The following is a 23823-nucleotide window of genomic DNA, read 5'->3' as shown; positions in this document are numbered from 1 at the left end:
TGCCTCGAGTCCTCCTCTATTAATAAATAAAAGGTTTCTGGTATAAACCTGATAAACAGATGAGAGAAAAGCAGAAATGTCGCCGGATTCACACCGACCTGTGCACTTCCTGCTGCTGTCGTCCTTCTTGGAGGAGCTCATCAGCTTGCAGTTGAAGTTCTCCTCCCAGTACTCGGCGAACCAGACGTTCCTCCGGTTGTTCTCCAGGGTCCGCGACATGAAGTAGGCGTCGAAGCCTGGAAGACAGCAGCAGCAGCAGCGGCTTTTATTCACAGCGTCCTCCGGAGCGTGCAAAGTGTTTATCCGCTCGTCTTCAAGAGGCTCGGCTCAAGTGGAGTCAGAGAGGAGAGCTTCCTCCTTCTGCTGCACGTTGGCGTGAGCAGCTGCTGCCTGAACGCAGCGCCGGGAGGAGCAGCGTGGAGGACAGGACATCTGCAGAAGCTTCCTGATTATTAACAGGTCAACAACAAAACGGAAGATCATTCAGAGAGTCGTCAGAGTGAAGCTGCTGCAGAGTCGCTTTTTAATTCCTCTTTACTCTGAATCAGTCAGTCAGTTTTTATTTCTATGATCAGAAACATTTGGGCAGCTGAACCCAGAGCAGGCTGAGGTCTGGACGTCCAGAGGGGACAGGAAGTCCTGGAGGACAAACGTCTCTGAGCTCAAACTCCGGCTTAATATCAGCTGCACACCATCCAGCTAGCTAAACTAAACATTTAGCTCAACATTTAGTTAGGCAAATATTTAAATTGGAGCTATTTTACTGGCTAGATATTTAGTTTATTTAGCTAACATTTAGTTAAAGTTGGCTAAATATCAGCTAGCATTAGTTAGCTAGCTGATATTTAGTTACCAAGCTAAACATTGAGCTGGTCATGTAGCTAGCTAAATATTGAAAATTGAGCTAAATATTTAGTTTACAATCAGATATTTACTGTAGCTCCGATTTAAATATTTAGTTCATATGCAAATTCACTTGTCGGTAAGTGGAAGTGGAATATCAAAATAAAAGCTCCGTTTTTAGAGCTTCAGTATAAACTCCTGCTGGTGGAAGTCGAAGCGTCTCCGTTAAAAACGGCTCACTTTGTTTTCAGCTCAGATGAAAAGAGGAAGAGGTTCAGAAGAAATAGCTTTTATTTTGGTAGTCCACTTCCGGGATCAGCAACTGAATTTGCATAGAGGCTAAATATTTAGCTTCAAACTAAGTATTTAGGTTGCTAATTGGGAATTTAATTTGGAATTGTGAGATTATTGAAAGAATGAATAACGTGGTGAAATATGACTGAAAGATAAACCCCATAAATAAACCCCACTTCTTTCTCCTATGGAAGTTTGTGTAACTTTGCGAACAGCGCCACATAGTGGTCAGGTAGGATCTGGATCTCTGAGCTTTTCCTGCAACATGATGCTTTGACCTCCCAGCTCCGGTTCCTCTTCATCACCTGGAAACCGACATTTCAGATAAAAACGCGTTTCCTCCAGAGTTGTCCAGTTTTCCTTCAGCTGGCTGGGATGAACAGAGATTCCTGTAAAACCCAGTAGAACCCGGAGCTTTGGGAAAGTTCAGGTTCAGAGAGTCAGGCTGTCGTTTCCTGACTCCCTTCATGTGTTTGTTGACAGTCAGAGTTATGGGAGGATGTAATCTGAAGAGGAGCTCTTAATCTTCCCCGTCAGACGGAGCTGCAGCCTCAGCGTCACCGACTGCCTCAGACGTCCTTGACGCTCCGAAACGATCCAAGCGATGCATAAATATGAATAATTCCTGACAGGATAAAATCAGGATCTTCACCTCGCGTGTTTCTCTGCGTGGAGATGAAAGTCACTGAGGAGGTGAAGAGGAAGAGGAGCCAGTCAGGAGGTGATGAAGAGATAACCAGCTTAGAAACACTGAGGGAGAAACGCTCCATCGCTCTGCCTGGGTCCACTGATGATCCAGAATCCATCTGATCCAGTTTGGATCTGGTGACGGATGATCATCAAGTATGAAACATGAAATTAATCTGATTTTTGTTCCATTTTCTCCATAACTGCAGGAAAACTGATGAAGAATCAAACGTTAAATTTCCAGCAGCATTTTGTTCTGCTGCAGAGAATCACGAGTCTCTGCACAGCTTGGCTGTAATTTCTCCCTGGAAGCGTGGTTACGATGCTGCAGCAGCGTTACGATGCCGCAGCAGCAGAGCGAACATAACCGGGTCCGGATGAAACCTCTGGATTCGCCACAGCGTTCGGTCCAAACCGCTACGAGTCTCTGGCGGCCAGCGGCTTCACCGAGCAGAAAACATCAGAGCCGAGTTCGTCTTCAAACAGAGACGCTGCTCACTCTCCTGTCCACCTGTCACCACCAGAACCAGAACCAGAACCAGACCCGGTCCCGTCTCTGCAGAATCAGCTGTAAACCTCCAGGAAGTGATGGACAGCGGACTTCCTGCCCTGCAGATGTTTGTCTCCACGTTTTCTGGGTGAGCGGCTGCAGTGACAGAAACAGAGGCGGCGGCGCGCTCCGCTGCCAGAGGGGAGGTCAGAGGTCACGCAGCAGGACGGGTCGCTGTGCAGAGCCTTCATCTCGCTCCGGCGGGAAGCTGTCAGACTCTGGGTGGTTCGGATCAAACAACCGGCTGAGAAAACGGACCATGAAGGTTTAAAAAGATTCCTAACAGCTTCTCAGGTCTAAAAACACCAAATATTACAAAGTTTTTAATCTGGTTTATAGTTAAAATATCTCAGTTCACCTGACATGGAACAAACAGGAAACGTTCCAGTAAAACGGAGGAGCTTGGTTCAGAATAATCTGCTTCACTGGCAGATTATTTCACTTTTAACAAAACATTTAACCAAGTAACAAATTAAATAATGTCTCACTGGAACCAGTAACGTTTCATCAACGCTAAGAGATTGTTTTTTGTTTTTTTTTTTCTCCGAAGAGTTTTTGCGGCGCTAGTGGCTCGTATTTTTTCCACAGTAGGCAGACAGGAAGGAGGGTGAGGCGAGGGGGGAAGACATGCGGCAAAGGTCGTCGGGACCGGGAGTCGAACCCGCGACGTCCGCGTCGAGGACTAAGGCCTCCAAGCGTGGGGCATGCTAACCCCCTGCACCACCACAGCACGCCCCCGCTAAGAGATTGTTGACATGAAGAAGCTTCCATATATTCCTGGAAAGTTACTGTAGGTTAGTTTTGTCTTATTTCAAGTGAACTAAAATATTTTAAGTAGAAACTAGATGGAAATTATTTGGTGATTTTGCAGTGAAGCTGTATTACTGGCCCCTATAAAGGTTCTGGTGTGACGTTCACAAACAACCTGATTCCTTTGAACAGTTCTTTTCTCTGAACGTTGGACCTGCAGTCCAGTCAGCCACAAGCGTTTATTTTTACAGCTTTGCTTTCTAACAACGCTCTGCACACGCTGCTGCTGACGTTATTATTCCATTTAATCTGAAATTACAGTACAGACCAAAAGTTTGGACACACCTTCTAATTCAATGGGTTTTCTTTATTTTCATGACTATTTATAAGGCAATAAATCCCACTTATTAACCTGACAGGGCACACCTATGAAGTGAAAACCATTTCAGGTGACTACCTGTTGAAGCTCATCAAGAAAATGCAGAGTGTGTGCAAAGCAGTAATCACAGCAAAAGGTTGCTACTTTGAAGAAACTAGAATATAAGGGCTATTTTCAGTTGTTTTACACTTTTTTGTTTAGTGTATATTTCCACATGTGTTATTCATAGTTTTGATGCCTTCAGTGTGAATCTACAATGTCAATAATCATGAAAATAAAGGAAACTCATTGAATTAAACGGTGTGTCCAAACTTTTGGTCTGTACTATATTAATTTAATCTGCGAATAAATAAGAAGTTTGGATGTTTGAGCTTCGTCACGTTTTGGCGGCAGACAGGCAGGAAGAGGAGGGCAGCCTTCATCATCAGTGTCTTAATTATTATATTTAATTTTGCAGGAGAGAATACTCAACTTCACTTTCCCTCCAATATTTCTTTATTTCTGTTTAAGCAGCAATAAATGTTCTAAATGCTGAAAACGTTTATAAAAACAACAAGGATATTTCATGTTTGGGAGACTTTAGCATCAGGCTAACATGCTACCATTATGAACATGAAAGCCTCTGAATGAATCTTTATAATGACATTTATTTACTATTAATGTAAGTTTTAAAGCATCATAACAGGCATAAACATTCATGCTGATTAATTCATGTTCATGACGGGTTTCATGTCAGTTTTATGCAAAACTTTTTTGTAAACTTTAACCACAGAAACATATTATGGCTAGAATGTCTCCTTGTTTAGAAACGTAAATGTTTGCAGTGAACGGACCCGGACGGTTCGGTTCCCGTTCCGGATCCGGAAGTCGTTTCGCCAGCAGGAGGAACGTTTTCTGAGGCGTCGTGGTGATGAAGAGGAGAATCTGCTTCATCGCCAGCGCTGCATCTGATGCAACGGGAGGAAAAGAGTTTCTGCTCCATGAATCCGTTCCCACAACGGAAGTCCAGCTGAGGATTACTTCCTGGAGGTCTGCAGTCACTTCCTGTCGGGTAATTACGCAGCGAGGAGGAAACTCTGCTGCTGCTGTCGATCCAACATGGAGCTGCTGCACATCCGTCCTGTAACGACGGCGTTAATCAGAACCGAGTCCAGTTCCCGCCAGTTCTTCTCCCTCTAACTGGGACACAAACAGCAGCGGAAATGGCTGAAGCTGCTTCAGAGCGCATCCACGTTTCCTCTGAGTCTGGAGTTTCTGAGGAACCCAGTCAGAGATCCGTCTTTATTTCTGCATGAAGCTGAACGTGAAGCAGAACCAGATTCTGCGAACTGCAGCATCACGGAAACAGAAGCAGCTCAGAGAAGCAAACATCTGAACAGTTTGAGGGAAAGAGACGCTTCGTTTAGAGCTGCAGGGAAAGAGAAAAACTCTGACTGCTTCAGGGAACATTTTACACTCTCACCTCGTTTGGCTTCTGGAGAAACTTCAGGAAAATCCTCAGCAGATATTCTAGAAAACAAACTAAAACGTCTTCACATCCTTCAGGAAACTACCACCATGCAGGACTAGGGGGCGCTGTTTGCAGAGTTACACGAATCATTGGGTTTATTTAACCCAACAGAAAATAAAATGGAGTTCACTTTTCAAACTAAGGAACTAAATATTAAAGTTGTTATCCAAATATTTTGGATTAAAGCGGACCGGAGTCGGGTTGAACTGGACTGGAGTCGGGTTAAACTGGACCGGAGTCAGGTTGAAGCGGACCGGAGTCGGCTGGTGGAAATGATGAATCCTTAGTAAATCCCAGCAGTTTTTCCACTGTCTGTCTCTGCTCTGGTTTGCTTCAGGTGGAAGCAGCAGCTCAACAATCCGATGACCTCCCGGTGACCTTTCCAGGCCCAGGCGGCTCAGCCTGACGTTTTCCAGGGTTCGTCAGGAGGACAAGCTGCCAGTTGACCTGCAGTTCTCACCTTGTTGGTTTTCACAGCCTCTTCTCTCGGCCAGGTGTGAGTTCGCTGCTGAGCTCTTCAGCCGTTATTTCTTGTTTTTATCTAACTGTGTGTCACAGCAATTACAGCCCCACTAACACAAATACTGCTCCTGAAGAAACATTCCCATGGGTAACGCGTTTTAGGACACCAGTCACATAAAAACATGATTTGTATCACTAAACTGCAGACAGTGTTTTCAGATTTATTGGCATTTATTGATGTTTTCATTGAACAAACAGCGAGGAAAATAGTAAAACTGTTTGGGGAGTTTTAAACGTCATTATATGGAAGTTATAATGACGGCGATAAAAAAAATTCTTACTACGATAAATTTATCACGCAAACTGATAAATGATGCGATAAGTCTTCCTCCGCCATTATAAAGCCGGTTCCAGAGTGGGCCTTCTAGAACCGGCCCACATTTCCAGGACCAGAGGACTAAAGTCTCAGATCAGAGAAACTCATCCAGGCTTTAGTTTCTCTTTAGTGGCTTTGATTCCTGCAGCAGCGTCTTCACAGGTCTGATTGACAACCCAACGGTCCAGAACGCTGCTGCTGGAGTTCTGACTAGAACCAGGAGGATAGAGACACCACCCGGTTCTACACCACCCAGTTCTACACCAGCCAGTTCTACACCACCTAGTTCTACAGTCCTCCACTGGCTCCCTGTAACTCAGAGGATAAACTATAAACGGTTTAGCACCACAATACATTAAAGATCTGCTGTCATCATAGCAACCTGGTTCTGGTTCTGCTCTGCAACCAGAACCAGAACCAAACATGGAGAAGCAGCATTCAGCATCTATGCACCACAAATCTTCAACAAACTTCCAGAAAACTGACAAACAGCTGAAACACTGAGCTCCTTTAAATCCAGACTGAAACTCAGCTGGTTTTGAAACATTAATTAATGTGCAGAATGTAATGTTGACTGTGTGTTTTCATGATGTAAAGCACTTTGAAAAGCCTGCTGCTGACAGGTGCTATGCAAATAAAATTTGATTGATTGATTAATTGATTGATTGATTGTGATGCCAGTCTGACCCGGTTCATTCACTGACCGGAAAAATGTAATCTTACTGTTTCTGTCATTTTCCTAAATGCATATTGTTGTTTTCCTCTTGCATCTCGGGGAGAAACGTCTCTGGAGGGGAACGCCCCCTAGTGGAGGACGGAGGCACTGCCAGTCGATCCCAGAACAGGTTAATTGGCCGATTGCTGATGTACAGATCGAAATAACAATACCTGAAAAACAACAGCTTTTCTTACAGTATTTACATTGTTTTTAGCCTAACGTCGAGTAATATTTTACTGTTAACCTGTTTTAGTGTAAACTCTTGCAGGAAATAAACTTATAGCAGCTGCATTGACTCTCCCGGTTCTTCTAGCTTCTAAAGCAGGGGAGCCCAAAGTGGATCCTCGAGGGTCGGCATCCTGCACGTTGTAGTTCTCTCCCTGGTGGTACCAACAACCTTTTCAGCAGGTCAATGTTCTTCTTAGACCTTCTAACGAGCCATAATTTGATCCAGGTGCGTTAGCACTAGAAGTGCTGGAGTTAGTCCACGTTGACGCCACTCCTATGCAGTCTAGAGATAGTTCAAATGACCTGAAGGATTGTAAGTACCCTTAAGTACCCTGGTAATGGCCTCAACGCATCTCACAGTTGCACAATTGTTCCTTAGACTTAGACCACCCCCAACATGGACTATTCACACTCCTACCTTCTGGCCTGACGGTCAACGACCACATTTACAATTGAAGAATGGATGCTAATTTGAGCCATCAGAGTCGTTGGTTCTTTTGGCACTGTTTCAGTAAGTCTGGGGAGAAATCGAAAACTTAGTACTCCTAGTTAAACCAGGGAGAGAACTAAAACATGGCCCTTGAGGACCGACTTTGGGCCCCCTGTTCTAAAGTCATATTTGAATAAACGCTTGAAGTGGCTGCATGGACAGAGCAATGCCACCAGGTGGCGCAAAAACTGCGACTGAAACCGAGGAACTCTGCTGCTAGCTGCACAAAAACTCAATAATCAGCAGATAAATTCACTGTAAATGTCAAATCAAGCAGATATTCTGAGTCTTTTTGAACTTTTCTTTCATTTTTTAATCATTATGTCTGTGGAAAGGTGAGAAGTGAAGCACTGGCAGACCTTCATCTTCCTCCCTCAGGTTCTTGTGAAATATTGGCTGACCTGCAGCACGTTCCTTCTCCTGTCTGTAACGCTCTGAAATGTCACTTCATTCAAATATGTGCTGATTGAGTCAAAGGTTAAATCAGAGCACAGTCTAAATAAAAGCTGTAAAATGGAGCCTGCTGGAAATGATCTCTACACCAGCCTGGAATAATTCCTCGTTCTCTGCGGAAATGTCAACAATAAAAACTGAACTTTTCTGAGGTTCAATAAACCTGAATATGAGTTTCCTGCTGATGGCGGCGGGATGATGAGGAGCTACAGAATCCTCTCTGCTCGTCCTGTTCATGCAGCTTTAAAGCAATAAGAAGTCAAAAAATCAGAAACTGAGGACTTTCCTGTTAGCGAGTCTCAAATGAAGATGTGAGACAGACAGACAGTCGTCTTAATGGTTAGCATTAGCTTATGCTAATGTTTTTATGTGTTTATCGTAGCTAAGATTCTTGAATAGCGTATCAGTAGTTAGTGAATCTAATGTTTTAGTTATTTGTGCCCACCGCTGGCAATAAGTACAGATGATTTTAAAGCAAACATATAATCTCCATGACAACCATGGCGGCCATCTTGAAAAATAAAAAAATTATGAGTAAATATGATTTGACACCAACAATTTGTGACAAAACTACATTTTCCATGATGACCAAGTCAGGTTTTTGTATCTGCATGTGAAAGATTTTGTTGAAATATTTGCTGCATTCACAAACATTTAATGTTGTTTAAAACTGAGTTTATGAAGCAGAGAGGTGAAGTTCAGACATCTGGAGACGATAAACTGATCGATCCAGATCCGATCAGCCTGGGCCGAGCCGCTGTTTCCCTGAACTCACCGCTGATGGTGGCCCTCTTGGGCAGGATGGTGATGGCGCCCACGGCGGCGTCCTCCAGCTGGTGGATGGGGCTGTTCTTGGACCCCCAGCTGTCGGAGCCGATCCACAGGAAGTGTCCGACCTGATCGGCCCGCTTCGAGGCGTTCAGGATTCCTCTGCAGCCAAAGCAAAACCCAGAGCTCAGTTTCTACGGAAGCCTGGAGGGTCAGAGAGGCGGCTGACGACCTGCAAGGTTTCATCTGATCTGATTATTAACGGGTTTATTAAACTCTCTAATCAATACCCTTTATTGTCCCAAAGCAACGAAATTCAGGACAGAGTAAATGAAATGAACATGATGAATTTAAGAACAAAGAAACAAACAAACCATCCAAATTCTGCCTGAAAAAAAAACATTTAAACAGTTAGTAGTTTCAGTCAGATTTAAGAAAACTAATCTGAACCCGAAGCATTGATGACAACCAGGAAGGAGCGATGAGATTAAACGATCTGCTGTGAGATGGAAATAACCTCAACTGAATGAATCTAATGTGGTAAACAGAGCGACGAGCCGTTACCAGGACGGACTGACTGAGACGAGCTCCGGCTACCTGATGTCCTCGTCGGAGGCGAAGAGAACCACGGTTCTGGCGTAGCGGGTGTCCAGCAGCTGCCGGATGATTTTGTCAAAGTCCGACGGTTTGTGTTCGTGGGGAATCTTCAGGGACTGAGCGATGCAGATTCCACCTGCAGAGATAAAAACACATGGATGAACTCTGCAGCTGAACTTCAGGAACGGTTTAACTTCAGAGCCGAGTCGGTTCTGAAGGGTAAGAGCTGTGATAAAGTCACAGGAGAGTCGGAGGAAACGGCTCTCTGACATTTCATGAACCACCTAACCGCCTACGACTCTGTAACGTCTCTCTGCTCTGCAGCGACTTTGACTGTTCCCAACTCAGCTGGTCAGTTAAAGGGAAATGACATTGTAACCCAGGTTAATATAGCCTCATTAAAAATAAGCCTTTCCATAGAAACTAGCTATAAAATGCATAAATAGGAAATAAATAAATGGAGAATAAATAGGTCCTAAAATAGTTAAAAATATAAAAAGTAATAATTACAAACATTAAGAATGCTGTATTTCATGTTATGTTATTTTATTTGGTTAAAAATTTGTATAAAACAGAGTATTATTTTGTCAGCAGCTAAAACCGTCAAGTTGAGTAAAATCTCTTATTCTGAAGGGTCACATTGATGTGTAGCCCATGTGACTTGCTCCAGCCAACCGGGTTGCTACGTTCTCTAACTCTCGAAGAAGAAGCAGAGAGAGCGAAGAAGCTAAGAGTTCTGCTGTGAAAGAGAGAGAGAGATAGGAGAGCATAGACGATTAAAAAATCTACCTGCTGACTGGAAACCTTTTCCATTCTTCTTCGGAGGAGCTTTCCGCATTTTTTTCCTGACTGCGTTCGGAGTGTTATATGTTACAGAACTGGACTTGGTGAGTTAAAAAGTGTATTTTATTTTCTGTGAAGGATGTATTTGTAAAACAATTTTATTTCATTGAAACGGAAAGCTAAAGTAGCACATTTATGTTGTTTTATGTTCAAAAACCGTGGAAGTAACGGATGAGCTGGTGTGGGTGAAGCATGTTTCCCCCACACACACGATGTTCAGCCGCCAAATCGGCGAGTATGTTATTTTATTCAGTACAAAGTAAAGCTAAAAGAACTTTTGTTATGCTTTGTTGGTTATTAAACCAGGCCTTTTTAAGGTTCTGCTGGAAATTGGACCGGGAAATTCCGAGTCGATTGCTGAGTTGGATTCAGCTAGTGAGAAACAAGATGGCGAGCCGTAACCCAGGAGCCCTGTAACCGCCGTCTAGCAGGAGCTACGCCCTCTGCTGGACATTTCAATTCATCCAAACTGGTATGACCTGCCCATGTTTTCCTGCTGAAATAGCGCTGCTTTCAGAGAAACGGGATTAACCCTTCAGGATCATCAGAAAGAAAAGACACTGATTTGAAGCACAAGTTATTCGGTCTTTTGCTGGATTGTTTTTGTTGTGTTTTATTGTTTTTTCTTTTCTCGAACCACATTCAATATCCATTGTTAGTGTTTAATGTGAAATTGTCTGTTGGTTATAATAAAAACAAGAAATTGTTAAAAAAAGGAAATTAAAAAACCTTAACTTCTTAAAAGAACTCTAAATAATTAAAATTAGATTTAAAAGATTAAAACAACCAAACTGTAAATTAAATAGATTAACAGTATCAACTTGAACTTACATGGAACTATAACCTAGGTTAAAATAAATAGTATCCTTTAATACCTAACATTAGGTTTAAAATTTCAAGCAGGGATAAATACAATATCCTGAAAGAAACGGGGAAACTATTTTGGATTTAATTTTGTGTCAGTGTACGTCAATTGTTTGTAATATTGTTGTTTCTTTTCTTTTCAACAAATAATAAGCCGGCAGTTTAACCTTATTTTCTGGTCTGTGGTCATTAATACACCTGCACATTTCTCTACTCCCGTAGCCGAACCTAGCACTGGTCTGATTGTCTGTTCTATAAACTGTAAACACATCGTGAGTGTTACAACATCATTTCCTGTACCTGGTAAGTACGCAGAGGTGGGCAGAGTAGATGATCTACAATTAGATCAATCAGGGAGACGATTTGACGAGTTGCTAGAGGGTGACGAGTTGCTGAGTCTGCTCTTCCTCCCGTCCGGAAACAACTGAACACCTGGTATGGCAAGCTGTTTTATCATAAAATCGGAGGTCGAAGATGTGAGGAACAGCGTCTGACGACCTTCCAGCGGTAACCATGGTAACAGGGTTAGTGACCTGCAGCCGAGCGGAGCGTCCTGTCCTCAGCAGACAGAAACTCCGGCCTCTGATGATGAACATGAGGCCGGACGACGATGAAAGCGGCCCGGCCCGGTTCTGATTCCTCGGCTCGCTCAGCGAAGCCGTTAGAACTCATTTGATCAAATGTGCTGAAATATTCATGATGTTTCTGCATTTTTAACGAGCCGCACGCGCTCCAGGGAAACGCCGTGGTTCATGACGGAGCTGCGGCCCAAAGCCCGGCTCCAGTTCCTGCTGGAACCGTTTCTCAGCTGGACTCCATCTGCTCTGCTCCACCAACGTGCTCTCACTACGATCTGGGCTCAGGCGTTATTGATCACATCACGACGTATTTCAGTAAAAACGTGTGAACCATGTTCATTGAGCCTGGGAACGTCTTCTCCTCTGAATCCACTCTCACCACCTTCTCACACGGAAAGAAACTCATTTTTAACACTGAATGTTGATGAAAAAACACTCAGGTGTTTTCAGCGTCATCTCTAATTCATTAACGTTTAAATCTAAAGTTTTAGCTGCCAGACTGGTTGACACATCAGACATCTACAGGGTAAGAAGCAGATCATTAAAGAGCCAAATGGAAACTGAGAAACTCCATTTCTGTAAGCAAATTACTGCTAACACACAGAATGGACTGGAGGTGGCAGATTACAGAGTAATAAGCCTCATAATTTAATTTAACAGCGTGAAAATAGTGAAATAATAAATATAAACTACACATCGCTGTGCCATCTACAATACAGGAGGAAATACTGGCGTGTGAATGAGAGTTGATTCTGATCTGTACCGACTCCTGCCTGGTTTCTACCTGAAACTGGAATATTTTAAGTTTTAGTCTGTTTTTCCTCCTTCAGTCGGGTCGACCCGGTTCTACTGGCCCCAGAACATCTGCTCCACCTATAGCTGCTGTGGTTCTCTGAGTCAAACCAACCTGTTCCCCTCCTGGCCTGTGGGGGCGCTGCACCAAGAACCACTGAAGGAAACGACGCAAAAACCTCTGAAGACACTGAGAGCAACTTCCTTCTTCACCAGATGGAAACAAGATGGAGGCGTCAGATTTTAGTGTTGGAGGATTTCTCTTTAGTCTTTGGCTGAAGACCAGGAGCCATTTCTGCTGCTAGCGCTAGGCTAGCACGTTAGCTTTGGTTGTATTTACCCAGAATGCCCTGCGCTGTAGTCCACTTCCTACTTTTGGAGCGGCCTCTGGTCCGTTTGACGTTCAAATTCAAACCGAACCAGAGGTCAGAGGTCGATTAGCATTCACACCTCACCAACCGAACCGGAGTTTCTAGACAGACGGACCGGAGTCGGGTGAAAGCGGACTGATGGAGTCCTGCTGCTGGCCTCTCCTCTCTGACTCTTTCTGTTGTGATCATGAAGATTTGATCTCCTCAGCAGGAGCAGCAACAGGAGCTCAAGGTGTTGAGTTTTAATCAGTCAGGAATCCAGAGGAAACAACAGAAATCCCTGACAGGTGTGATTATCTTCAGTTTCCCATCAGAGGAAACAGGAGCACGTTGTTCTCTGACGGACAGATGATGGAGGATGATGAAGGTCTCAGCGTCAGACGAGGATCCAAGGCTTTTCTGCACAGATTCATGCAGACGCTCTGCTGCAGGTTCTGATCCGGCCGTTGTTCTCTTGCTGGTGCTTGAACTGGGAGCTCTGGTCATCATGATGACAGCTGGTTCTGTGTGTTTGGCTCTCAGTCCTGGACCCATCCGATCCCTTCTGACTCAATCTGCCCTCCAGGTCCTGGATCAGGTCAGGGAGACGAAGCCCCCAAACCAAAGCGTCCCTCCTGCTGCGATACGGCTGGGGCTAATGCTAACCTGCAGCTTGTTTATGGTGCTACTGGGAAAATCTCACTGGGATCAGATGCACTGGGATCCTCCAAGTCTCAGACCGACCAAACCTACCAAGACATAGTATGTATTGATGATGAGGAGGTGAAGAAGACTGACTCGGTTTCCCAGGATGTGCAGGATGAGCTGCAGTTCATAGAGGAGGTTTCTGTGTTTCTGCAGCAGCAGGACGTGGAGGATGTCAGTGCTGGCTGCTGCAGAAACGCGTGGTGAGCTTCTGGCTTGTCGCAGCATCCTGACGAGGTCGGCGAGTTGAGCTTCGTCCTGATGATGATGTGGGAGGATGACTGAGAGGAGGTTCTGCTCAGAGCGAGGTGAAGGAAGGTGGAAACACTTGGAGCAGCTGGAAGCAGAACAGAGGCGGCTGCTCAGTCAGAAGACGTCTCCAGCTGAGCGCTGGGATGTGGGAGTGAACGGAGGAAGACATTCTTTCAGCACGCATGGAAATGAGCTCCTCTCAGCTCAGCTCCGTCCTGCTTGGCGCCTCGGCCCCAGCATTTCACAGTTCAGCCTCACGGAAGCTCGTTATGACACAGCAGAAGGTCTTCGCACTGACAAAGAGGATCTGATGAGTGTTTGATGGCAGCCAGCAGCTAAAAATAAAGCCTCTGGAGTCGTTTTCATTTCAGATTAAAGGATGATTCCGCTTGAATTCAGCCTGATTTATCTCCACAGAGAGTCTGTTTTCCCTGCGTGTCTCTGAAAGCCTGCAGCACAACACGCCACAGCCTGCAGGATCTCCATATGGACAGAAACCCAGGAATTATCCACATCCAACCTGCAGGCTGGCATCAGAAACGACTTTCTCCCACTTCTGCTCGAGAACAAAGGGAGAAAAAGGAAAAAGAAACTGAGCTGAAGCTGGGAGGATTATTTTTCCTGAACGTTTCAGTCTGACAGATGAGCGACTGTTTAATCATCCAAACACAAATAATAACTTCTGATGTATGGAAACTGTTGCTGCGCCTCCTTCCTGCTCCACTAAACGCTTTTGTTACGAATATTAGAATAGCTGCAATAGTAAACATACAACCAGGGAGAAAATTGATGTTTTATGAGTTTTTAAATATACAGCCACCTAATCCTAATCCAGATTAGAACACGTTACGATGGATCTGCGTTTGGAAAAGCGGGAAGAAAAGTCAGAGTCAAAACTATGGAGCCAAACTGGGGCCATAAAGATTATTAAAAAACAAACAAAAAAAAGCTTGAAACTGAAATAACTTTAATCTGAAAAGTAATTTTTTTTTTTTCTGTTTTATCTGAACAAACTTTTTGGAACTAATTTAGCTCCATACACCATCAGCAATGACCTCAGAGAGGCAACCATCAATCTGGGAAAGGTCAAAGGTCATCTCCAAACCGTCGGAAGTTCATCATCCTGTCAGACGATGAAGGTCAGAGGTCAGAGTGTGAAGCTCAAGAGCGCCATCTAAAACTCTACAGGCCTCAGTCAGAAGGTTAAAGGTTAAAGGTCATAACACTGAGCCAGTGTGGTCGTCCGGTTCTGGAGAACCCATCTGGTCCTGGTGGACCCATCCGGTTCTGGTGGACCCGTCCGGTTCTGGTGGACCCGTCCGGCTGCCTCCTTTGATCCAGCTGGTTTCATCCCGGCTGCAGGCTAACGGCGGCTAATTGGATCAACATAATAGCTGCAATTATTTGTGACTTAATTATTTCTAATCCATGGGAGGAAATTAGAGCCTCTGGATGAGGCAGGTAGTGAGCAGCAACGGAGACAGATGGTTTCTGTGTCGCACAGCGGGACCACGACCTCGGGGTCACGCTGGGTTGCCATGGCAACGCTCACCTGTTGTATCAGGAAGAGGCCCAGGTTTTTACAAATAACCAGGTAAGGTGAATGTTTCCAGTACCAGATCGGTCCTCTGGTTCTGGTGGCTCCAGTGGTTCTGTAATGGTCCGGGTCAGACCAGAACCAGAGGAAAACCTTATGCAGGTGGAACATCCAGAGATGTTTAATTCAGTTAAATTCAATTCAGTTTGTTAAAACTGAGCCAATTATTAACAGGATCTGAAACCGATCAGCTTCAGAGAATAATGGAGGCAGAAATGGAGTCAAGGTGGGTCCATCTGAGACCAAGACCAGAACCGAGACCAAGACCAAGACCAGGTCCAAGACCCTCCACGAACAAGACTAATGACCCTTCACAATAAAGCGTAAACATCACTTTGCACAGTGATGGAAAATGTCAGCAGTCGCACCACGAGTCCATTCTGGCCGCCTGGTGTCATCCTGAGGCTTCGGTTTCTCCCTACACGGTTTCCTTGGTCTGTCTGTCTCCTGTTTAGACGTCCAGCGGGCCGGACTGGAGCTGGAGGTTCCTTTGGGTTCTGAGGCCGGAGCGGCGGAGGCTGGTTCTGCCGCAGCCTGCGGAGCGTCAGGGTGATGGATCGGCTCATATGTGATGTTATGACTGTGATGTCGGCGCGGAGCGGCAGCTGATGGATGAGCTCATCGCCAGCGCCTGCATGTCGGCGGCTCTTTTTAATGTTTTAATGCACTCAGATGGGAAAACACAGAGGAGTCCCCGCATGACAGCAGCTCCATCAGTTATTGATTTTGTCGGATGATCAAACATAATCTCTGCGTTTCTGTTCCCGTGTCGCGCTCCGAGGCGTGACACTCTGCAGAACAAACGCAGCAACGATGCTAAACCTAATAGAACAGGATTTTCTGTCGTTCCCAGCAGGTTGCTGCTCCGTTTCACTGGAAAACCTGTCAACCAGGAGAAGTTCCCCCCAGATAAACGCCGTATCACATCCATTACTCCCAGTTACACTCCCATGGCTCCCATTTACAGCTCCCTGGCGTGTCAGGAGGCAGAATGCTGATTTCAGACACATTTTCTGCTCTTATCGCTCCTTTCCAGCTGATGTAGAGCAGCTGTTGATTTGACAGGAAGGGTTCCAGCGTCGCGCCGACTGGGAGAGTTTTTAACTGGAAGCACTGGAGATAAAATGCTCTCTGCAGGTCAAAGAGTCGAGTCTGCTGACGCTGTAATCATCTCCTTACACCGCAGCCAGCATTCAGAACACGAGCTGCGTCACAAAGGTCTGACTAACGTCTGCATGGAAGAGTGGAGCAACATCTCAGCGGTTTCACAGAAAACTCTCATTATGTTCTTCAAAACGATGAAGAGCCACACGCTGAGGCAGTTTGCTCTTTCCCCTCCGTCTCATTCATGATGCCTGGAGCCAAGAAAACACGAGGCACACGCCAACCCACCGCCGAGAGCTGGGAACAGCTGCCAGGATCCAACGACACCAAAACCAGGACAGAAAACCTCCATTTACACTTCAATAAAAACACTCTGACACAATAAAACCTCCAGAGTAAAACAAAGACACTCAAAAACAACTAAAACTATTCATAAAGCTGCCTGAAATACCCCAGAGTCACACAGAACCCATTTACCATCCTGGTTTATATCCACGCAGGTAATAAACTCCACAGACGTTTTGACCTTCTGTCTTTAACTTAACAGCTCCAGATGCTAAGCTAACATAGCATCACCAACTTGCTGATTTAATTTCCCTTTGGCATCAATAAAGTATTTTTTATTTAGAATTTTATACACTATGCAGACGCTTCATGTGTGCTGATGTAGATTCTCTCACCTCAGCATGCCAGATGCTGACAGCATGACCTACTTTCTGAATAATTTGGTTAATTTTCTCACCACTTGGCATTGAGATCAATCTTCAGAGGGTCAGAAAATACTTAGTGGTAGAACTGGATTAAAAATTTAATTGAGTTTATTACAGGGTCTGTAATTAATCAATTAAGCAACGTCTTCAATTCAAAAACATATGAGCTCAAATATATTTATAGTTTTTAATCTGTTCTTCAGGTTCTTTAACCATCAGATTGGAGCAAAGTGTTTTTCTATCCATTCACTTTTCCAGAGTTTCTCTCATCTTCTTTAGAAATCTGGACGCTGACATTAGCATTAGCTGCTACATGTTTAGCACTGAGATGCTATTTTAGGCTAGCATAGCTTCACTCAAAGGCTAACTCGTTGTAGCACAACTAGAACGCGACAATCAAATCGTTTAGAAGCAGAAATTAAAACCCAGTGTGCTGAGAAAAGCCACTTTGTTCGTCCATGGCTGCTGTTAGCGGATGTAGCTGTGCGTCAGCTTTACAGGCGAACCAGAAACAAGCAAACAGAAAGGTTCCAGCTCGAACTTTTGTCTGTTTAAAATAACAAAAAAAGCGATTAATTGTGTTAAAAAAAATTTAACACTCCAGTCAGAATAAACTGGAGATGTGAAACTCAGCAGAGCTTCGGCATCAGAGCAACATGACAGGAACAGAGTGGCAGCAGCTCAAACTGAAGGCCTGAGGATCTGCTACCAGGCTGCAGGTTCGTCGTCTCATTCAGAGAAAAACTGGCGGCATCATTCAGGAGCTGGCAGATTTTTAATGTTTTCCTCTTCATCACATCATCACAATTCAGCTACTAGAGGCTTTAAATCAAACTTATCGACTCTACATGAAGGTCTTTGCTTTCCTTCAGAGCTCCAGTAACTGGACCTGAACAGCCGGTGTTCAGGAGCTGTTCGTACACCAGGAGGTTGAATTCCTGCTCCTCTTTTTGAACTCAAACAGCTTCAGTGTCTGGAGGTTGTAGATCTACAGGATCCTCACCTGGAACAGAGCTAGAGCCACCAGATGCTGCTGGATGTTTGGTTTTTAGGAGGGCATCTGAAAGCAGGCGTGTTTTAAAGTGAAGCAGCAGCTGCAGCTCACATGAAGCGACCAAATGAAATATTCATGCTGCCTGCAGGACGCCATTAAACGTCTCCTCAACACCCTGAGATTCTGCAGGACGAGCTGCAGCTGCTGCAGCAGCAGCTAACGGCTGAAGCTAATGGCCGGATTACAGGAACAGAGTCGGAAACGGAGTTTAGGATGAACCATGTCAGAATGTCTTCAGAGAACCACCTTCTTCTCCTACTACTCTCCAATTAGCATTACTTCCTATTACTTTATGTTAACTTTGTGTTTTTTCTGCGTAGCAGCTGGCGTTCTGATTGGCTGTGGTTCTGATCTCCTCGTCGTTCTTCCTCTCCTGAGAACAGGAAGTTCTCCTTCTCTGTCTCTCTCTTCTCAAACCTCCATGGCTGCTGGTACCGAGCCCGGTTCTGGCTCCGATTCTGCTGGAGGTTCTTCCTACTAAAGGGGAGTTTTTCCTCTCCACTGTCACCCCCTGCTGGTGAGGAGGACTGAATGCTGCAAGCTGATGCATTAGCTGATAACTAGGATTAATGGGAATATACTTGAACTGAAATGATTTGTTTTGCAGATTTCCTCCAGATGACATTTGTTGTGAAATATGGAAAAAAATCAGGCAGAATCAGCAGCCGCTCCCCGTCAGGAGGGAATCTGTTTGTTAACGTTTAGTTTCAGGGAAAAACTTTGTTCTCTTTTGTTAATTTTAACCTTCAGTTTTTTGTGGTTCTCACCATAAAACTGAGTCATTTATCAGAATTTATTGGCTTTTCCAGGCTGACCGTTGCACATCGACGCTCGTTTGCTGTGTTTGTGGCGCAGCTTCAGACCCCAGAGTAAAGACCAACATTAACTCATAATTAAATAGAAACCTGGGAATATCCATAAAGAACTTTTATGACTTTACGGCCCCGGAGCGCCGCCCAGCCGGCAGAATCAGAGCTGCTGCTTTAGCAGAAATGAAAATCGGACACATTTTAGCTTTTTTTCGTCAGTCTGTGATACTGTAACAGTCTGACGCTGCAGACGCAAACATTTGAATTTAAATCAACCTGCGGCTGAGGCCTGTGCTGAAGAAGCAAACAGGACAATGAGAAGCTGCAGGTTCCTCCTACACTCAGCACTTTGGTGGATGGAGAGCAGCTTCCTGTCCTGCTGATTCAGAGGAAAACGGGTCAGCGCCGACTCCGTCAGGTCGCTCCTGTAATTCCTCTGTTGGTCCATTACTCAGACTGACTGGAAACCAGTTTACATGACAGTTTGCTGCTGGACTGGTTTATTCTGAGGACAGTGAAAACCTTCAGTGTTTCAGATCAAATCAATTTAATTCTTCAGTAAAATACAAAAAGTTGCTTTAAAGTGATGATTTCATTCATGAGCAGAGAAAAACTGATCCAGACCAAAGCGTCCAATAAACCGAGTCGGTTTGTTCATTTCAGAAGGTCAGAGGAAACTACGGAAACTACAGAAACTACGGAAACTACGGCGTCTCTAATCGCGTTTCTGATGGTGGAGCTGCCAAAGAGTCGGCGGCTCAGCAGGAGAATCAGTCAGACAAACGGACGAGTTGGTGGCCAAACCTGGGCTTCCTACGCACCGCACCCAGCCTGCCACCAGGGGGAACCAAAACAGGAGGAACCATCAGGAGGTCTTACTTTGATGGTGTCTGATTTATCTCGATCTCCAGTCCAGACGGATTCTGGTCTCCTACACAATAAAACATTTCAACAGGCAGAGAAGCAACTAAACTCTGAAACAGAGCAGGAGACTGAAGACCAGCAGGAGAGTCAGGCTGTGCTAGCAACCACTGAAAAGCCCAGAGGGTTCCCAAACATGAAGAGTTCCCAAACATGAAGAGTTCCCAAACATGAAGAGTTCCCAAACATGAAGGGTTCCCAAACATGAAGAGTTCCCAAACATGAAGAGTTCCCAAACATGAAGAGTTCCCAAACATGAAGAGTTCCCAACACGAGGCGCTGCGACTGGGAAGTTTCACAGAAATTAAATGAACTTTGATTACCGGTTCTACTGACATTCCCATTAAATCAGAGCAACAGATCCACCGTGCAACAGGTGTGTGTGTGCGTGTGTGCGTGTGTGTGTGTGTGTGTTATCTGAATAACAGGTCCACACCACAGTGAAGAAATGTAAAACTGGGTCTAATCTGCAGTTCTGATTCTGATGCCTATGATTCTGATGAGGCGGTCCGCTGACCCAGACAACCAGAACCAGAATTTTTTTGGCTCAGAACCAGCTGACTGAAACATTTCTGCTGAACCTTTGAAACCGTCCCAGTTCCTCCAGTTTGATTACAGTTTCTTCTGACATTTCCATTAAACGGAGCGCTGAGGCTGAGGGACCGCTGAACTTCATTTAATCCAGTCCAGTTTAAAGCTGCCACAGATCAATGCTCCGCGGCTGAGCCGGGTGCAGGCGCCGGCCCGCCGTTCGGTGCTGCTGGATCTGTGGGGCGTCCTCCGCGCTCCTGGCTCCGCCGCGTCCTTTCATAATCCTCTAAAAACTCCTGCACGCAAATGTCAGGATGCCTCCTGACCGCTGAGCTGCAGAGAGTCATCAGATTGCTGGAAATGTCAGCGAGATTATTCAGAGAGCAATCAACAACACCGGGAGCTCTAATTAATTCAAGCTTTCAAGCTTCTGTGAGTCAACAGTTTGATCTGCGGCGCGTTTTGGAGCAAAGCGCGTTTTGTTTCGGTGTTCAGATCGCTGCGGCGTCCAAACGCTCCGACTCCCACTGAGACCCAAAAAACTTCTGCTGATTCTCAGCAAAATCAGCATTTCTCTCTGTAAAGCCGAGAACTAAACGTTAATATGTTTCAACCTTGTTTTAAAATGTCACAATTCGCTCTGATTTCGTTCAAATTCTGCCACATATTCTCATTTTTCATGTTTAGACTCTTTGGTTTGTTACATGACATCTGGCTGCTGGTGGAAACCAAACATGAAGAGGAAATCTGTGTCTGTATAACTATAAATAAATAGAAGAACAACTCCAAAATATTCCTTAGCTTCAAACAGAAATAAGACACTGTACTGTACAGGACACATGTAGCCAAAAAGCATCATGTCTGGTAGTTAGCAACTAAATATTTAGCTTAGAAACTAGAAGTTTAACTCCAGTAATGAGTAACTATTTGGCTCCAGAAAAAGTATTCAGATCTGAACTAGTTAATATTTACTTTGTAATCTAGCTAGCTCAGAGCTAAAAGTTTAGCTAATATGCAAATTCACTTGGAAATAAGCGAGATTGGACTATCAAAATAAAAGCTGGGTCTTTAGAACTTCTATTCGGTGAGACTGAACGTTGCTAAACGTCTGGATTGCCGTTCAAACGGCTTATCCTTTGTTTTCAGTTTAAATGTTGGACAAAAAAGGAAAAGAAACAAAATGAAGCGATTCGACAGCAGGAATTTAGAAAGTTATGAAGACTCAGCTTTTATTTTGGTAGTCCATTTCCGATATTAGCAAGTGTTAGCTAAATATTTAGCTCAAAGTTAAATATTACGTTTGAAGCAAAATTTTTTTGGCTCAGAACATTTAGCCTAGAGCTAAATACGTAGCTTGTCACCCCAATATTTAGCTCGCTAAATAAATATTTAGTTTCAGACTAAATAGTTAGTTTGAGACTAAATAGTTAGTTTGAAACTAAATAGTTAGTTTGAAACTAAATAGTCAATTTGAAACTGTGGCAGTTGCAAAAGAAAAAACGGAGATAATAAGATTTTGAAAAACGCTACACATTTCTTTTCTAACAGCAGGCTAAAATTTAAAACCCAAATTATTGCAGTTCATTTTTTAATGTGTAACTTTACAAACACTGTTAGCGGGTCCAGACAGACCGTTAGCTGAGCTCAGGTTCTGGTTCTGTTAGCGGGTCCAGATCCTGATGTCTGAAAGCAAACGGAGCCGTGTGAAAGTGCCTGGCTGCAGCGTTGCCATGGCAACAGGAGTGCTGGTACCAGCAGCTGCTGCAGCAGGGACACTGGTCACAGTTGGTGGCGTTAAATCTTCATTAATCTGCTGCTTGTTTTTCTGTGAATAAATAAATAAAATCCAGAATTTACTCATGAAGATGAGTTCACAGATTTAATAATGTCATAAATCAACCCGAGGCACAGAAACAGGAAGTTAGTCTCCATCAACGACTTCAGCAAACAGGCCAGTTCTTCACTGCATTCAGTCGCTCTGGAGAGCAGCCAGAGCTGCACTGGGGAACCGGCTGTCCTGAGCTTCAGGTCACTAACACCTGATCAGAAAACCACACAAAGTCGAAGGTGGAGGCCGGACTCTTCAGCTGATCACTCTGACACGAGTTCCTGTTTCTGAGGAGTGAAGGAGTGAACCACACGTTCACAACAAGCGAAAACCTTCTGTAGATTATCCAGGTCCAACAGAATAAAAACTAAAGATCCTGAAAGTCAGCAGAACTTCACATAAACAGACTTCATCTCTGCTGCTCAAAGTAAATCATTTGTTTTGATCATTTTTGATGATTTTTATTTGTTCACAGCAGTTTGTTGTTTGAACATAAATGATTTGCTACATTTTCTTGTAGTTTCTGTATCTGCGTTTCCATTGACCACATAATTGCACAATTTGACATAGAAACACGCTAATTAAGAAAAAACGCATTTGCTAAAACATTTTGGTGCTACGATGAGGTGATTTTTTTTATTTGCCAATAGAAATAGATTTATTTTGGAAAAGTCCAATGGAAACATGAGTCACATGATCAACAACCGGAGGTTACCACTGGCAAAAACCATGAAGAAGACAACAGGAAGTAGTTGGAGGATAATGTTTTTAAAGTGACAGTATTATGCAAATACTAATATTTAAAAGTAAAACAGTAAAACACATTCATGACAAATATAACCACAAGCTGCCCTGGAAATGCACAAATGGCCGCCGATCTGAGCCGGGGAGACTATCGGACAGCCCCTCATGACAGGAGCTGCTTCTCTGGTATAAAACGTTAAAGGGTTAACAGAGGAGCCATGTTGGCATGACTTCCTGGAGGCGGAGCTTCAGAAAGAGCAGGAGTTTTTAAAGAGACAGAGGCCCAATTTCAAGACATTAAATTAAAAGTCAAATTTGATTAAGTCATGTTTGCTATTTATGACAACTGAAGGTCACAAAGCTACTATACTGTAATAAAATGATGCTATGTGTTTGGTAAACATGATTCTGCCCCTTTAACGACTCACCACATAAGGTTTGGAGGTGTGCTGGTAAAAATCAAAGCTTGTATCTTCAGCTCATGTAACAATGTCTCAGTAAGTTCAGTCCTGATAGAAACGGAGCGCCACCATGAACCAGCAGGTCCTGGTTCCAGAACCAGACCCGGACTCCGCCTCACCTGCCTCTCTGGAGAGCTGCATGAAGGCCTCCACCCCCTTCTCGCCGTAGCTGCCCTCCGACGCCACCGTGGAGACGTAGTTCCAGCCCATGGCCTTAACGATGTCCACCATGGCCTGCGCCTGGAAGCTGTCTGGAGGAACCACGCGCGAGAAGAAGTCGTAGCGGCGGTCGTCGCTCAGCTCCGGGGCCGTGGATGCGTAGCTGATCTGAGGGATCTGAAAGGAAAGAGCGGAGGAGAACGAGTCAGAAGGAAAAATGTTCAGCTGGAACTTTATCTGACGAGAAAATCCAAACCTACACCATTATGTCAACAGATTTAGCAAATTCAAACTAAAGGCTGAAAGGAGGCGTTTGCTTTAATCCAACTCCAATCCGTATGCCTAGAAACTCCGGTCCGGTTGGTGAGGTGTGAATGCTAATTGACCTCTGACCTCTGGTCCTCCAAACCTCGGTC

The 23823-nt window shown here is 44.5% G+C and overlaps 1 protein-coding gene across 1 annotated transcript in view; it reads right to left on the bottom strand.

Moving 5' to 3' along the window:
* Positions 1-23823, bottom strand: part of grm7 (glutamate metabotropic receptor 7) — a 67781-nt gene that overhangs the window by 19308 nt on the left and 24650 nt on the right. Inside the window, exons 2-5 of the mRNA XM_032550421.1 lie at positions 23368-23584; positions 9106-9241; positions 8516-8670; positions 99-236 (exon numbers count right to left, since the gene is read on the bottom strand). Of these exons, the coding sequence (XP_032406312.1) occupies positions 99-236; positions 8516-8670; positions 9106-9241; positions 23368-23584 (646 nt within the window). The remainder of the gene's footprint in view (positions 1-98; positions 237-8515; positions 8671-9105; positions 9242-23367; positions 23585-23823) is intronic.

The sequence above is a fragment of the Xiphophorus hellerii genome, chromosome 20 (assembly GCF_003331165.1).
Source record: "Xiphophorus hellerii strain 12219 chromosome 20, Xiphophorus_hellerii-4.1, whole genome shotgun sequence".
Lineage (NCBI taxonomy): Eukaryota > Metazoa > Chordata > Actinopteri > Cyprinodontiformes > Poeciliidae > Xiphophorus > Xiphophorus hellerii.
This window is presented reverse-complemented; position numbering and strand designations above follow the sequence as displayed.